The sequence below is a fragment of the Jaculus jaculus genome, chromosome 8 (assembly GCF_020740685.1).
Source record: "Jaculus jaculus isolate mJacJac1 chromosome 8, mJacJac1.mat.Y.cur, whole genome shotgun sequence".
Classification (NCBI taxonomy): domain Eukaryota; kingdom Metazoa; phylum Chordata; class Mammalia; order Rodentia; family Dipodidae; genus Jaculus; species Jaculus jaculus.
Genome location: NC_059109.1, coordinates 129,140,259 through 129,154,660, shown reverse-complemented (window position 1 = coordinate 129,154,660; position 14,402 = coordinate 129,140,259). Strand labels below are relative to the sequence as shown.

Sequence of the window (14,402 nt, the reverse complement as noted above, 5' to 3'; positions counted from 1 at the left end):
AAAGGAACAGATGGGGGTGATGGAACGATTCAGAGTCGCAGGCAAACCCTCCCCGGGGGAACTGGAACTGGCCCTACGACGCCCGTGTCCGAGCACACGCGACTCCCGACTAGAGGAGGCTGGCACAGGCTCTCTGCGGGCTCCTCTTCGGCCTGTGCAGTGTTCTTCAAAACTGGTACGACTTCTTAACTGGAGCCAGGAATGGGGACACACTCCTATGAGCCCATCATCATGAGGATTAGAAGTTCAAGGTCATCTGTAGTTACATAGGGAGTTTGAGGCTAGCCACAGCTACATGAGACAGTGATTCAAAATAACAACTCTTCCCTGCAAACAATACAAAACTGGAAAATCCCCTAAAAGCACTTTGATCCTTGGCCTCTTGACCTTTTTTTTTTGGTCACTTTTGGCCATTTGATCAAGAACAAGTATAAAAATTCTTGTTTTTTATTTGTTTGTTTGTTTGTTTTTTTGAGGTAGAGTCTCACTCTAGCTCAGGCTGACCTGGAATTCACTATGAAGTCTCAGGGTGGCCTTGAACTCACGGTGATCCTCCTTCCTCTGCTTCCCTAGTGCTGGGATTAAAGGCGTGCACCACCACACCCAACAAAATTCTTGTTTTAATGATGGCATGAAAAGGACCCAAGTTCAATTCCCCAGGACCCACATAAGCCAGATGCATAAAGTGGAGCATTCGTTTGGAGTTTGTTTGCAGCAGCTGGAGGCCCTGGCGCTCCCATTCTTTTTTTCTCTCTTAAATAACTAAATAAAATATTTAATGAGGGCATAAGATACAGCACTTGCCTAGAACACATGAGGACCTGGGTTCCATCCCCAGCACCATTAAAAATAAGGCATTACAGCCAGGCATGGTGGCGCATGCCTTTAATCCCAGCATTCAGGAGGTAAGGGTAGGAGAATCACCATGAGTTTGAGGCCACCCTGAGACGGCACAGTGAATTCCAGGTCAGCCTGAGCTAGAGTGAGACCCTACCTCAAAAAATAACAACAAAAAAAAATTCTTACACATCTAGTGATCTCCGGCTACCTGTCCAAATAGCAGTTAGGAGGAGCTGCAGGACACTGTCCCCTTCACACAGGTGTGCTCACCTCCATCATCCCTGACAGCTTCCCTCTGTTAAAGGTTCACCAACTCTGGGGTCCAGCAGTCCCTGTGATTTGTCAAGCTGATCTAGATTCATCCAAGAAACAGATCTCTGGTCATGTCTAAGGGGGTGATTCCAGATTAGGGTAATGGAGGTGGGAAGGCCCTGTTTACTGTGGGTGCCATTATCTCACAGGCTGGGGTCATGGGCTGACAGTGAAAAGGAGAAAGAGAGCTGAGCAGCAGCATTTGCCACCCTTTGCTTCCTGACTGAGGAGGCAAAGTGACTGACCAGCCACCTCCCACAGCTCGCCTCCTCTATCACAATGGACTGGAGCCTCTTGAACCATGAGCCAAAAGAAACCTTCCCTTCACTTGCTTCTTATTAGGTATCCTACCACAGAAGAGAGAAAGTACTATCATTCCCATCTGTGGGACAGTGTCTCTCCAACAGGAAGGGGCATCTATCTGAAAAGGGCAAGAGGAAGGCTACTTGGCTCTTACTCACTTGACCTCAGGTAATTCCTTCCCTCTCCCCCACCTCAGCATGGTTCACTTCTGTTTCAGACATTGAGCCCAGCACCACTAATCTCTCAACTCAGGTGCCTCCCAGACTGGCTGCAGTCTGGAACATGGTGACAGTCATTTCCTTTTGCTTGCAGAACACCCAGAAACATGGCAGCCATCTCGCCTTTACTGCTGGCTCCTATGATGTAGGAATGCGACTCAGAGTGTGTGTGTGTGTGTGCGAGAGAGAGAGAGAGAGAGAGAGAGAGGGAGGGAGACTGAGCGCACTTTCTGAGCTGGGTGTGGTGGCGCACACCTTTAATTACAGCACTTGGGAGGACAGTTGAGAGTTTGAGGCCACCCTGAGACTACATAGTGAATTATAGGTCAGCCTGAGCTAGAGTGAGACCCTACCTAAAAAAAGAAAGAAAGAAAAGATTTAAAGAACTTTCTGAGCACGGGGCTTATACATGTGATCCCAGCATTTGGGAGACTAAGGCAGGAGGACTGCCTTGAGTTTGGGGACAACTTGGAATATATATTAAGTTTCTGTTGCAGAAAGGGCCACAAAGTAAGACTCTGTCTTGGATGGATGGATGGGTGGATGGATAAATAAAAACAAAAACCTTTTTTACAACAGGGCTTCCCAAAATTCATGGGGGAGACGGGTATGGTAGGATCAGACTAGCTGTCAGGGGCATAATTCCCATGAAAGGGCTCCAAGGTGCAAGGCCCAAGGTACCACAGTGCAGCTCAACCCTGGACCTCTTGGCTAACCCACAGGAAGGTCTAGGGGCTGCACTCTTGAACCCTCTCCCCAGCTGTGGCACAGGACCACACCAGGCACTCAGAGTGAAACCAGGGGTATGAGCAAGGCTGATGTGGACACGTCTCAGGGAGAAGACATGGGGCTGCACCAGGTTAGGTTTGAGTCCTTTTTTTAGCCCACCTTGATGTGGCCATTTGCTTCTTGCTAAGCAGGTTAATACAACTTCCAGGCAGCAGCTCTAAGCACTGCTGAGGGCTCACAGGAGGGTGTCCCACAAGTCCTGGGCCTGCCTGTCTCTCCATCCTAGCCCTGCTCAGGCTTGGTGGGAAGCCCAAAGTCAAGACTCTTCTCACCACCCTTACCCACCCGTCCCCACACAGGCATACTGGGAAAGCAACCTGCCACAGTGGCTTTAAAGAAGACTAAGAAATTAGTTGGAGATCATTTTTATGGGGATGAGAGTTGCTGGACTGAACCGGGGACTCATGCATGCTAGGTAAGTGCTCTACCACCAAGCTCCATGCCCAGCCCTTGAAGGTGATTGTAGTAATCAAAGGACCATGCTGCACAGACTGTAGGATATGGCTGTAGACAGGTGGGCAGTTAGCTAATCACTTACTCCCTCCAAAGCTCAATGGAAACAATCACTTCAATCAGCAATGCCCGACTAAGGCTCTTCAAAAGCCTCTGAATAATGCTGATTCATTTCAGAGACAAGGGAACTCAGAATTGATTCTGCAGTAGAAACACCAGCACACAAAGGGGAGCAGGAGAAGGACAAGGACCACACTCAGGAAGCAATGTACAGAAAACGGTCTGGGCCCAAACAGTAGTCACATGGGGGTTACAATGTTAAGAATTTACCTGTCTGTCATGTTGAGTTTAGAGATTACATCAGCCTGTAAAATAAAACACACAAACACACAGACACAGAATAATCCCCTGGAGAACAGCCAAGAAGATTCAAATGCCCATTAGTGCTCTATTATCAACTAATAAGGACATTAATCTTCAGACCCCAAACCACTGGAAAATAAATGAAAGCCTAAGCGGTAACGTAAGCATGCGGTCAAGCTTGTGGACAGCGCATGGGAAAGAATGCTACATTGCTCAAGCCCCATTAACTGACAATTTCTTCTCTAAAATGTACCCCGTTAGCATGGGGGGGGCAGTTAAGGGAAGCTGAGCAATGGAGGGGGCATGACAGACAGATATGTTCTGGGCTGTCCAGGCAGCCATGAAGGTCAAAGTCAGGGGAGCACACTACAGTGATCTGCTGGGTGCCTGGACATCTACTTGGTTTTCAGGCAGCAAGGCTTCCGCAGAGAATGAGGTGCAACATGCACGGACACATACAATACACATCTAGATGCCACCTTCCTGGGCACTGGGTCTCAGTGATGAAAACGGACTAGAAGCTCAGAGTACAGAGCACCTGATGATGCCACTTGCAAGGGCTTTATAAGGCAGACATCAAGCACTCAACTGGACAGGTAGGCAGCTTGGGATTGAGCGAATGAATTTAGGGCCATCTTTGATTTAAATGCCAACTTTTATTAAAAAAAAAACCTTTTGGTGACTGGGCATGATGATGCCTTTAATCCCAACAATAGGGAGGCAGAGGCAGGAGGATTGCTGTGAGCTCAAGACCAGCCTGAGACTACATAGTAAATCAATTCCAGGTCAGCCTGAGCTGAGATTGAGACCATACTTCAAAACAAACAAACAGACAAACAAAACACACAACTTTTGGGGCTGGAGAGGTGGTTCGGGGCGAGAGTGCTCAGTGTGAAGCATGAGGACCTGAGATTGACCCCTAGCACGCACGTAAAAGGCAGGCACGGATGCGCAAGCCTGTGGCCCCAGCGCTGAGGGGCAGCGATAGAGGGTCTCTGGAGGTTGCTGCTCAGCAAGTCCAAGTTCCTTGCGAGACTGTCTCAGGGAAATGAAGTGGAAGAGTGACACAGGACACCTGACATCCTCCTCTGGCCTCTGTAAGCATGCACGTGGGCATGTCCATCTGTACACACATGCATATACCACATGCACACACACACACAACACATACTAAACACACACCAAAAAAGCCCCTAACTATCAGCCCCACTTGAATTTTGAGGTGTTCCAACCCAAATTAGTAATGGTTTGCAAATAAAAATCAAATATTCAGGGTAATTTCAGAAAAGATTCGCTCAATTCCATATACCACAGTTCTTGGAAGGCACTGAGAAACAGTGGCACATGCCTCTGTCATCCATGAGCAGGGATTCCCTCCAGGAAGGGTGACCTCCACTGGGAAACCCACCCCCAATAGAAGATCTTTCAGGGTTGCTTTTCTTACCTGACCCAGAAAATAAATTCCTCCACCTACTACAAAAGCAGAAATGGCAGTACCAAAAACAGCAAAAAGGGTGATGGAGCCAATATTCTGAAAGAAGTTCCCCTGTGAGAAAGACAGAGAGACACAGAAAGAGAACACCCAAATGAAAATCAGAGGCTGCTGTCAGCCAGGCGGGGCCCGTACCAGTCTTCCTCCTACCCAGCCTCAAGGCTGGATTCTCACACAAGGGCAGAGTAATCCCATCACCCTTCTTCCCCTCCTCACGTGGTCTCTCACCCTGACCCCTTGCCAACAGCTTACCAGTTCCTCAACTAAAAGACAGCCTGGGCTGGAGAGATGGCTCAGAGGTTAAAGGCACTTGCTTGCAAAGCCTAAAGGCCCAGGTTTAATTCCCTAGTATCCACGTCAAGTCAGATGCACAGAGTGGCGCACGCATCTGGAGTTCGTTCGCAGTGGCTGGAGGCCCTGGTGTGACCGTCCTCCCTCTGCCTACTGCGCTACTACATTCAGCTGCGTAACATTACTCAAAAACTTAAATGTCTTCATGTTTATGTTTGGTTTTTTTTTTTTTTTTTTTGGTTTTTTGAGGTAGGGTCTCACTCTAGCCCAGGATGACCTGGAATTCACTATGTATTCTCAGGGTGGCCTCGAACTCACGGTGATCCTCCTACCTCTGCCTCCCAAGTGCTGGGATTAAAGGCGTGCGCCACCACGCCCAGCTACGTTTATGTTTAAAGAAAATCCACAGGAGGAAAATCACAAGCACACCCACAGACTCAAAAGGAGACACTCCCTGCTCAGCAGAAAGTGTGGTGTTGGGAGCTGGAGGACCAAGCTGGCCACAGCATGGAGAAGCATGGGGAGGAGAGAATGGGCAGCAAAGGCCTGAGGAGCTGAGGACATGCGGGAAGGACACGAGCGGCCCAGTCTTACAGGCGAAGTTGGAGCAACAGTGGATGTGGAGATGGAGAGTGATGGACGATGGGGAGGAGGGGGAAGACTGAAGCACATGGCAGGGCCCAGACGAGACAAGCAAGGATGGACCTAAGCAGGGAGAGAGGCCTCAGAGCACGTGACCTTATAGTACTCTGAATCATCACCATGCCCATTCCAGCCAGAAACATCAATGAGTCATTGGAATGTCACTTAAGCCTTCTTCTGGGGCAAAGCCTCCCTCTGAGGAGCAACCAGCTGCACTGCCTAAAACCATTCAGCAGCCCCACTGTGCCAGCTCCTCTCCAGACGTCAGGTGTGGAGGTCCAGCTCCACTGTGCTCCCCAGGGAGGCGTATGGCTAGCCACCACTGCTAAACAGTCCCCACCAGATAAGAGGAGGCATAGCCACCAAGAGCAGGGGTGTCTGCCCAGGCCTACCTTGTGCAGTGAGTATCCTGACTCAAAGATAATGGGTGGAAGCAGGAGGAGGAAAAACATATTTGGACGAAACATTTCTTCTTCCTGTCAATTCAAAGTGAGGATGTTCAGAGGCATGGGAAATCAATTCATCAATAAAGAGCTGAATTCACTCTTCTCTCAGATACGGTATCCTGAAATGACTACCTGGGATAAAACCAAGCAGACTCCACCCCCGAAAACAACTGCAATTACAAATGTGATCCAATGCTCGGAGTGGTGGTGCACAACTTTAATCCCAGCACTCAGGAAGCAGAGGTAGGAGGATCGCCATGAGTTCGAGGCCACCCTGAGACTACATAGTAAATTCCAGATTAGCCTGGGCTAGAGTGGGACCCTACCTCGAAAAACCAAAACCAAAATCAAAACAAAACAAAAAAATGTGGTCCAAAGCTGGGCATGCAATCCTTGTTCCCAGGAACCTGAGGCGGTCAGACTGTCGTTAGTTCAAGGCTACCCTGGGCTACATATTGAGCCCCAGCCCAGCCTAGGCTATAGTGTGAAATCTCTCAAAAAACAAAAACAGGCTGGAGGAATGGCTTAGCTGCTAAGGTGTCTGCCTGCAAAGCCAAAGGACCCAGGTTCAATTTCCCAGGACCCACGTTAGCCAGATGCACAAGGGGTGTATGTGTCTGGAGTTTGTTTGCAGTGGCTAGAGATCCTGGAGTGCCCATTCTATCTCTCTCTCTCTCTCTCCTCTCAAATAAATAAATAAAGTATTATTAGAAAAAATTTTTTTAAATAAAAACAAAGGAGGCTGGGGAGATGGCTCAGTGGTAAGAGGTGCTTGCCTGCAAAAATCTGCTGGTACAGGTTTGATACAAGTTCAAATCTCCAGTACCAATGAGTCATCAGAGTGTCACTTAAGTTCACTTCAGCCATCTTCCACAGGCTAAAAGCCAGATGTACTTAGTGGTGGGGGAAAAAAAAAGGCTCCAGGTTGAGGAGATGGCTCAGTGGGTAAGTGCTTGCCCTGAGCCTCCCATGCTAGGGAGGCAGACGGGGGGCTCTCTGGGATTCACAGGCCAGCCAGTGCAGCCTAGTTGGTGAGTTCCAGGCAAACAAGAAAGCTTCTCTCTCTCTCTCTCTCTCTCTCTCTCTCTCTCTCTCTCTCTCTCTCTCTCTCACACACACACACACACACACACACACGGCTATAACATACCATATGTTAGGACTAGAGCGAAATATTTTTTTAAACTGTTAAAAATATACATTCACTAAGAGTAAGTTGGTATAAAGGGAAACACTGACTGGAGGTACAGCCAGGCAGGAAAGCACTAGCCTAGCATTTGCTAGGCCTGGGCTAGATCCCAGTGCTTAAAAGTCAAACAGGAAGCAGATGACAGTGCCTGTGGGAGACAGGAAATGGCATCAAAGGGAAGGAAAACATCAGCTTCTCACTACTTCCTCATCCTGTCACTCTGGGTGCATCCAGGGTTTCTGGGTGGGTGTACTGTTTCCTGTTCAGCCTTCCCAGAGGCCTGCTTCCCCAGGAGCCCTGCCCACCATCTCTCCTAGGAGCCTCTGCAAGACAGAGGGGCACTGGCTACCAGGAGGGCTCTTGAGGCATGAAGCCCACCGGTCTCCTATCCACTCAGCCCCTGCACTGTCCAAAGTACCTTTCCTTGGGAAGTAAGTCTTCTGGAAGATGAATTTCCTGACCCCAAAGCACATGAAATGGAAGGTGACACCGCCCCACCCTCCACTATCCAGAGCAGGGCTCTCCAAGGCCAAGACTTCCCAGGCCCACAAGGTGCAACCTGAAGAGCAGCCCGGGTGTGGCACCCTGACCTGACAGCTGCTGGGCTCAGTGCTAAGAAAACTGCTTTCATGAGAGAAGCCAAAAGCTCAAAGTCTGTATGTGAAGCCTCCAGAATTTTATTAAGATTGGTCATATTTTTCAATCACAGTAACAATTTGTAACTTTTTTTTTTTAAGGTAGGGTTTCCCTCTAGTCCAGGCTGTCCTGGAATTCACTACGTAGCCTCAGGCTGGCCTCGAACTCGTAGCAATCCTCCTATGCTGCCACCCAAGTGCTGGGATTAAAGGTGTGTGAAACCACACCTGACCCAATTTATAAATACTTTTAAATCAATTCAGGCCTTAAGTCCCAGCACCTGGGAGGCTAAGGTAAGAGGATTGCTGTGAGTTGAGGCCAGCCTGAGACTACATAGTGAATTCCAGGTCAGCGTGGGCCAGAGCAAGACCCTACCTAAACAAAACAAAACAAAACAAAAAGGTACTTTGAGAGTTACTGTCACCCCTGTCAGAATGGCTTTGATCAAGAAAACAAAACCGGACTGGAGAGATGGCTTAGTGGTTAAGCGTTTGCCTGTGAAGCCTAAGGCCCCTGGTTCGAGGCTCGATTTCCCAGGACCCACGTTAGCCAGATACATAAGGGGGCACGTGCGTCTGGAGTTCATTTGCAGTGGCTGGAGGCCCTGACGCACCCATTCTCTCTCTCTCTCTGCCACTTTCTCTCTGTGTCGCTCTCAAATAAATAAAGAAAAGTAACCCCCCCCAAAAAAAAAAACCCACCCTACTCTCTGTAGGTGCAAGTGAGTGTGAGCCGGTGTAGGGTATCAGAAAGCTAAGAACTGAGTTTACACTATAATACAGCTACACCCCCCTGGGCATATTTCCAAAGGCCTCTGCCCTCTACTACAAAGACACTTGTCATCCACGTTTACTGCTGTGCTCTTCACAACAGCACAGACGTGGACTCAGCACAGTGTCTGTCAACTGCAGAACAGGTAAGGAAAATGTAGCTCAAATACACAAAGGAATTCTATTTCACCATAAACAAAAATGAAGTTTGCTGGAAAATGGGCAGAATCAGAAAATATATTGGGGTATGTTAGTAATAGAAAGCCAAACATGACATGTTCTCTCTCACATGTGGATCATAGTTTGGAACCCTTATATCTGTGTTTGTGGGAGACAGAGTATTGTAGATGCCAGGAAATTAGAAAGGAGCCCATGAGAGGGGCAAAAACGAGGCTTCAAGGGAGAAGAGTACGGGAGGCATCAGATGCTTAAGTAACCTGAACGTGGAAGGGGGAAGCTGGGAGGGGGGGAGCGTGAAAGCTGGGGGGGGAAGGGGAGAGCAGGGAGATGGGGCCAAGAGGAGAGCTAAGCAAAACTAAGCATGGGTAACAATAAAGAATTAAAAAAAAAAAAAAAAGCTCTCACAATACTGAGAGCTTGCATGTGCACTTGGGACAGTGTGGGATTCATGTTTTTTTGTTTTTGTTTTTCAAAACCTCAGATGTAAGAATGATTAGAAGCTAATGGGACAACAGGATCACATCACTGGCAGTCTGGTCACGATAAGGAAGCCAGCTTACAGACCAAAGCTATTACCTGTGATTGGCATACCCACCTTCCAGTTTGCCAGCTTTTTAAACTCTATGATTTTTATCACCGCTCCCATGAGAATACCTGCAAAAGAAAACAAGTTGAACACAATTTAAGATGTGACACAAATTAGTCAGTGTGCCATTCTAGAGAAACAGTGCCGTCCACCGTCTCCACAGGACACTCAGACAGTCTGCAAGCTCCACAGAGGAAACCAAAGATTGGTGAGTAGTGGGCGCTATTAGGAGTCTCGTGGCTCTCGCTTCATCTCGGGAAACACTACGATGAAGTCGATGGGGATGTGCAGGGAAGAACTGTGTTGCAAGGATGCACTGCTCTGACTGTCCTGGCAGACTACCACCTACCATGCCGATTATACCACCATGATCACTGAACACAGGCACACAGCCAGCCACTGGAGCCAGGTCGGGCTCTGCCCCGCTGTTCCCACCATTTCATGAAAGAGCCTGAGATGGAGTTCCCAGACTCAGGTGGCAGCTGGCTGGGCATGGCGATGAGCACCTTTAATCCCAGCATGTGGGAGGCTGAGGTGGAAGGATCACCATGAGTTTGAAGCCAGCCTGGAACTACAGAGTAAGTTCCAGGTCAGCCTGGGCTAGAGTGAGACCCTACCTCAAAAAAGCAAAATGGGCTGAGGAGATGGCTTAGTGGTTAAGGTGCTTGCCTGCAAAGCCAAAGGACCTAGGTTCGATTCCCCAGGACCCATGTAAGCCAGATGCACAAGGTGGCACATATGTCTGGAGTTCGTTTGAAGTGGCTGGAGGCCCTGGGGGTGCCCATTCTCTCTGCATCTCTCTCTCTCAAAAAAAATAAACAAACAAACAAATAAAAAGAATATATAACGGATCCAACAGACATAACAGGTAATAAAATAAAGTGGTTTTCCAGGCGGTGCCTTGCCCTGGCAGACTCCATTTTACAAGCAGCCCTTCAGTCCATTCTGAGTGCAAACACAGAGGCAGGTTCCCTCTGTGCCATGCTGGGCGAGTGAACACCACCATCTGTCCAGCACCACTCACGAGCACAGATGAACTCATGACTTATTTTTTTTTTTTTTTTTTTTTTTGGTTTTTTCGAGGTAAGGTTTCACTCTAGCCCAGGCTGACCTGGAATTCACTATGGAGTCTCAGGGTGGCCTCGAACTCACGGCGATCCTCCTACCTCTGCCTCCCAAGTGCTGGGATTAAAGGCATGCGCCACCATGCCCGGCTCATGACTTATTTCTAAAAGTAAAAAGGATGCCAGCCTATAAAATTTTCAAAGTAAACCGGGACCATATGAGCACATGGCATATTAAAATTCTATCAGGAAGCTGGGCATGGTGGTGCACGCCTTTAATCCCAGCACTGGGGAGGCAGAGGTAGGAGGATCACCATGAGTTACTTTTAATTTTTTTCTTTGTAACTTTTTTTTCATGTAACTTTTCGAGGTAGGGTCTTTATCTGGTTTTGGCATTAGGGTAATACTGGCTTTGTAGAAGGAATTTGGTAGAATTCCTTCCTTTTCTACTTTATGGAAAAGCTTGAGAAGCATTGGTGTTAGTTCTTCTGTGAAGGTCTAGTAAAATTCACCAGTGAATCTATTTGGGCCTGGACTTTGTTTAGTTGGGATTTTTAAAAATTATTTTTATTTATTTATTTGAGAGAGTGAAGAGAGAATCAGAGAAAAAGAGATAGAGAATGGGCACGACAGGGCCTCCTGACACTGCAAACAAACCCCAAATGCATGCACCACCTTGTGCATCTGGCTTACATGGGTCCTGGGGAATCAAACCTAAGTCCTTTGGCTTTGTAGGCAAGGGCCTTAACTGCTAAGCCATCTCCTCAGCCTGGATTTTTTTATAACTGTGTGTATATATATATATATATATAAATTATATATATATGGTTGGATCTCCATACTTGTTATAAGTCTATTTAAGTGGCTCATCTCATCTTAATTCAATTCTGGTAGGTCAAATAAATCAAGGAAATCATCCATTTGTTTCAGATTTTCAAACTTAGAGAAGTATATGGTTCTTAAAGTATGTTCGTATGATTTTCTGAATTTCTTTGGTATCTGTTGTGATGGTGCCTTTTTCATCTCTAATTTTATTAATTTGTGTCTCTTCTCTCTTTTGGTGAGACTTGCTAAGGGTTTATTAATCTTATTTATCCTTTCAAAGAACCAACTCTGTTTCATTGATTCTTTGGATTTTTTTGTTTTGTTTCTATTTCATTAATTTTTGCCCTAATCTTTACTATCTCCTCCCATCTACTGATTTTTGGTTTGCCTTGTTCTTCTTCTTCTAAGGCCTTAAGGTGAAGCATTAAGTTGCTTATTTGTGACCTTTCTAATTTTTCCTTTTTTTTTTTTTTTTTTTGGTTTTTCAAGGGAGGGTCTCACTCTAGCCCAGGCTGACCTGGAATTCACTATGGAGTCTCAAGATGGCCTCAAACTCATGACGATCCTCCTACCTCTGCCTCCCGAGTGCTGGGATTAAAGGTGTGTACCACCATGCCTGGCTCTAATTTCTTTTTTTAAAAATATTTTATTTTTATTTATTTACTTGACAGAGAAAGAAAGAGGGAGGGGAGGAGGGAGACAGAAAGAGAGAGGAAGAGGCAGAGAGAAAGACAGAATGGGCACGCCAGAGCCTCCAGCCACTGCAAACAAACTCCATACACGTGTGTCCCCTAATGCAACTGACTAACATGAGTCCTAGGGAATCTAGGTCCTTTGGCTTTGTAGGCAAATACCTTAACTGTCAAGCCATCCCTCCAGCCCTCTAATTTCTTAATATAGACACTTAAAGATACAGATTTCCCTCTAAGACTGCCTTCATTGTGTCCCAAAGGTTTTGGTATGTTGTGTTCTCATTATCATTTGATTCTATGAATTTTTTTATTTCCTTCTTGATTTTTTTCATTGACCCAATCATCATTTAGTAATGTACTATTTAGCTTCCATGATTTTGTGTATGGTCTATAGCTTTTCTTGCCGTTGAATTTATAGTTTAATCCCATTGTGATCAGATAGAGTGCAAGGAATGATTTCAGTTTTCCTGTACCTGTTAAGGGTTTCTTTGTGTCCTAGTATATGGTCTGTTATTTATTTATTTTTTGAGGTAGGGTTTTGCTCTAGCCCAGACTGACCTGGAATTCACTATGTAGTCTCAGGGTAGCCTCCAACTCATGGTGAGTCTCCTACCTCTGCCTCCCAAGTGCTGGGATTAAAGACTTGCACCACCATGTCTGGCTATCTGGTCTATTTTAGAGAATGTTCCACATGCTGCTGAAAACAATGTATATTTTGTACCATTTGGATGAAATATTCTGTAGATATCTGTTAAGTCCATTTGTTCTATGACTTCATTTAATCCAGAGGGATGACCTGTCAACTGGTGAGAGTAGGGTGTTGAAGTCACCACTACCACTGTATTAGAAGTTACCAGTGACCTTAATTCCAGTAGTGTTTGTCTGATGAAGTTGGGAGCCCTTATGTTCGATGCATATGTGCTTAGGATTGTAATGTCCTGTTGGAGTGTTCCTTTGATCAATATAAAGTGACCTTCCTTATCTTTCCAAACTAATGCTGGACTGAAGTCTACCCTGTCAGATTATTAAGATAGCAACACCTGCCTGTTTTCTAGGCCCATTTGCTTGAAACCCTGTTTTCCAACCTTTCACCCTAAGATAGTATCCTTCTACTAGTGAGATTTTCTATAGAATTTTCTATTTGACTTACTCTGTTTTTCATTTCTAACATTTCTGATTGGTGTTTTTCATTATGTCTATTTCCTTACTCATGTTGTATATTGACGTCCTTATCTCATTAAGCTGGTTTCCAGTGTTCTCCTTCAGGAGTTGGTTTTCTCCTTTGATTCCTCTGAATACAGATATAATCATTTTTTTTCAAATCGTTGTTAGGGATTTCATCTAAAACAGTCTCACTGAAGGTCATTTCTAATGGATTTATAGTTTCTAATGGATTATATTGTCTTGATTTTTTATGTTTCATAATGTAGATATTTTTGCATCTTGAGTTAATTTGACGCTTGGGTTTCCTAATTATCTGCAGTGTTCTTAGCTGTGTAAATCCAACTTTATATATCTTTAGGGTAGGAGTTTAAGGTGCCAACTATAGCTCTTATGCTCAAAAACAAACAAACAACAACAACAAAAAATACCCAGCAGAATTGACCCTAGGTATTGAGTTTGCCTGCTATTCAAGAGCAATTTACAGGCAAAATCTAAAATTCAACTGAGCAGTATATACATTCAACCCAAACCAGCCAGCACAGAGTATGTATGCAGTAGTAGGGATCGAAACAAACATAATCTAATAAAGCCAAAGTCCCTCGGGGTGTGTATTGTCCCCACATCCTCAATTGTGTCAACTGGGAGGTTGAAATTTCTGATCTGAAATGGGTTCCAGGGCTGCCTGGGAGCAGAGTCAGACCCTGCCCCCAATAATGACAGAACAAAAGACAAAGGCCCTATGAAATCAGGGACCATCAAAGGCAACAATAGTCAACACCAAAATACAGCCTATTTGAGAGTGGTAAAGCCAGGTTGGAGAGATGGCTTAATGTTTAAGGCACTTGCCTGCAAAGCCAAAGGACCCAGGTTCAATTCTCCAGGACCCACATAAGCCAGATACACAAGGTGGTACATGCGTCTGGAGCTCCTTTGCAGTGGCTGGAGGCTCTGGCATTCCCATATTCTCTCTCTCTCTCTCTCTGCCTCTTTCTCTCTAACAAAAATAAAATAAAGTTTTAAAAAGCCAACTAAGAATATGTAATACAAGCTGGGCATGGTGGTACATGCCTTTAATCCCAGCATTTGGAAGGCAGAGGTAGGAGGATCACTGTGAGTCCGAGGCTACCCTGAATACACAGTGAATTCT

The 14,402-nt window shown here is 46.0% G+C and overlaps 1 protein-coding gene across 1 annotated transcript in view; it reads right to left on the bottom strand.

Moving 5' to 3' along the window:
• The window catches only part of Slc9a8 (solute carrier family 9 member A8), a 64,528-nt gene that overhangs the window by 31,662 nt on the left and 18,464 nt on the right, over positions 1-14,402 (bottom strand). Inside the window, exons 4-7 of the mRNA XM_004663870.2 lie at positions 9,520-9,578; positions 6,096-6,179; positions 4,723-4,824; positions 3,246-3,280 (exon numbers count right to left, since the gene is read on the bottom strand). Coding sequence (XP_004663927.2) covers positions 3,246-3,280; positions 4,723-4,824; positions 6,096-6,179; positions 9,520-9,578 — 280 coding nt within the window. The remainder of the gene's footprint in view (positions 1-3,245; positions 3,281-4,722; positions 4,825-6,095; positions 6,180-9,519; positions 9,579-14,402) is intronic.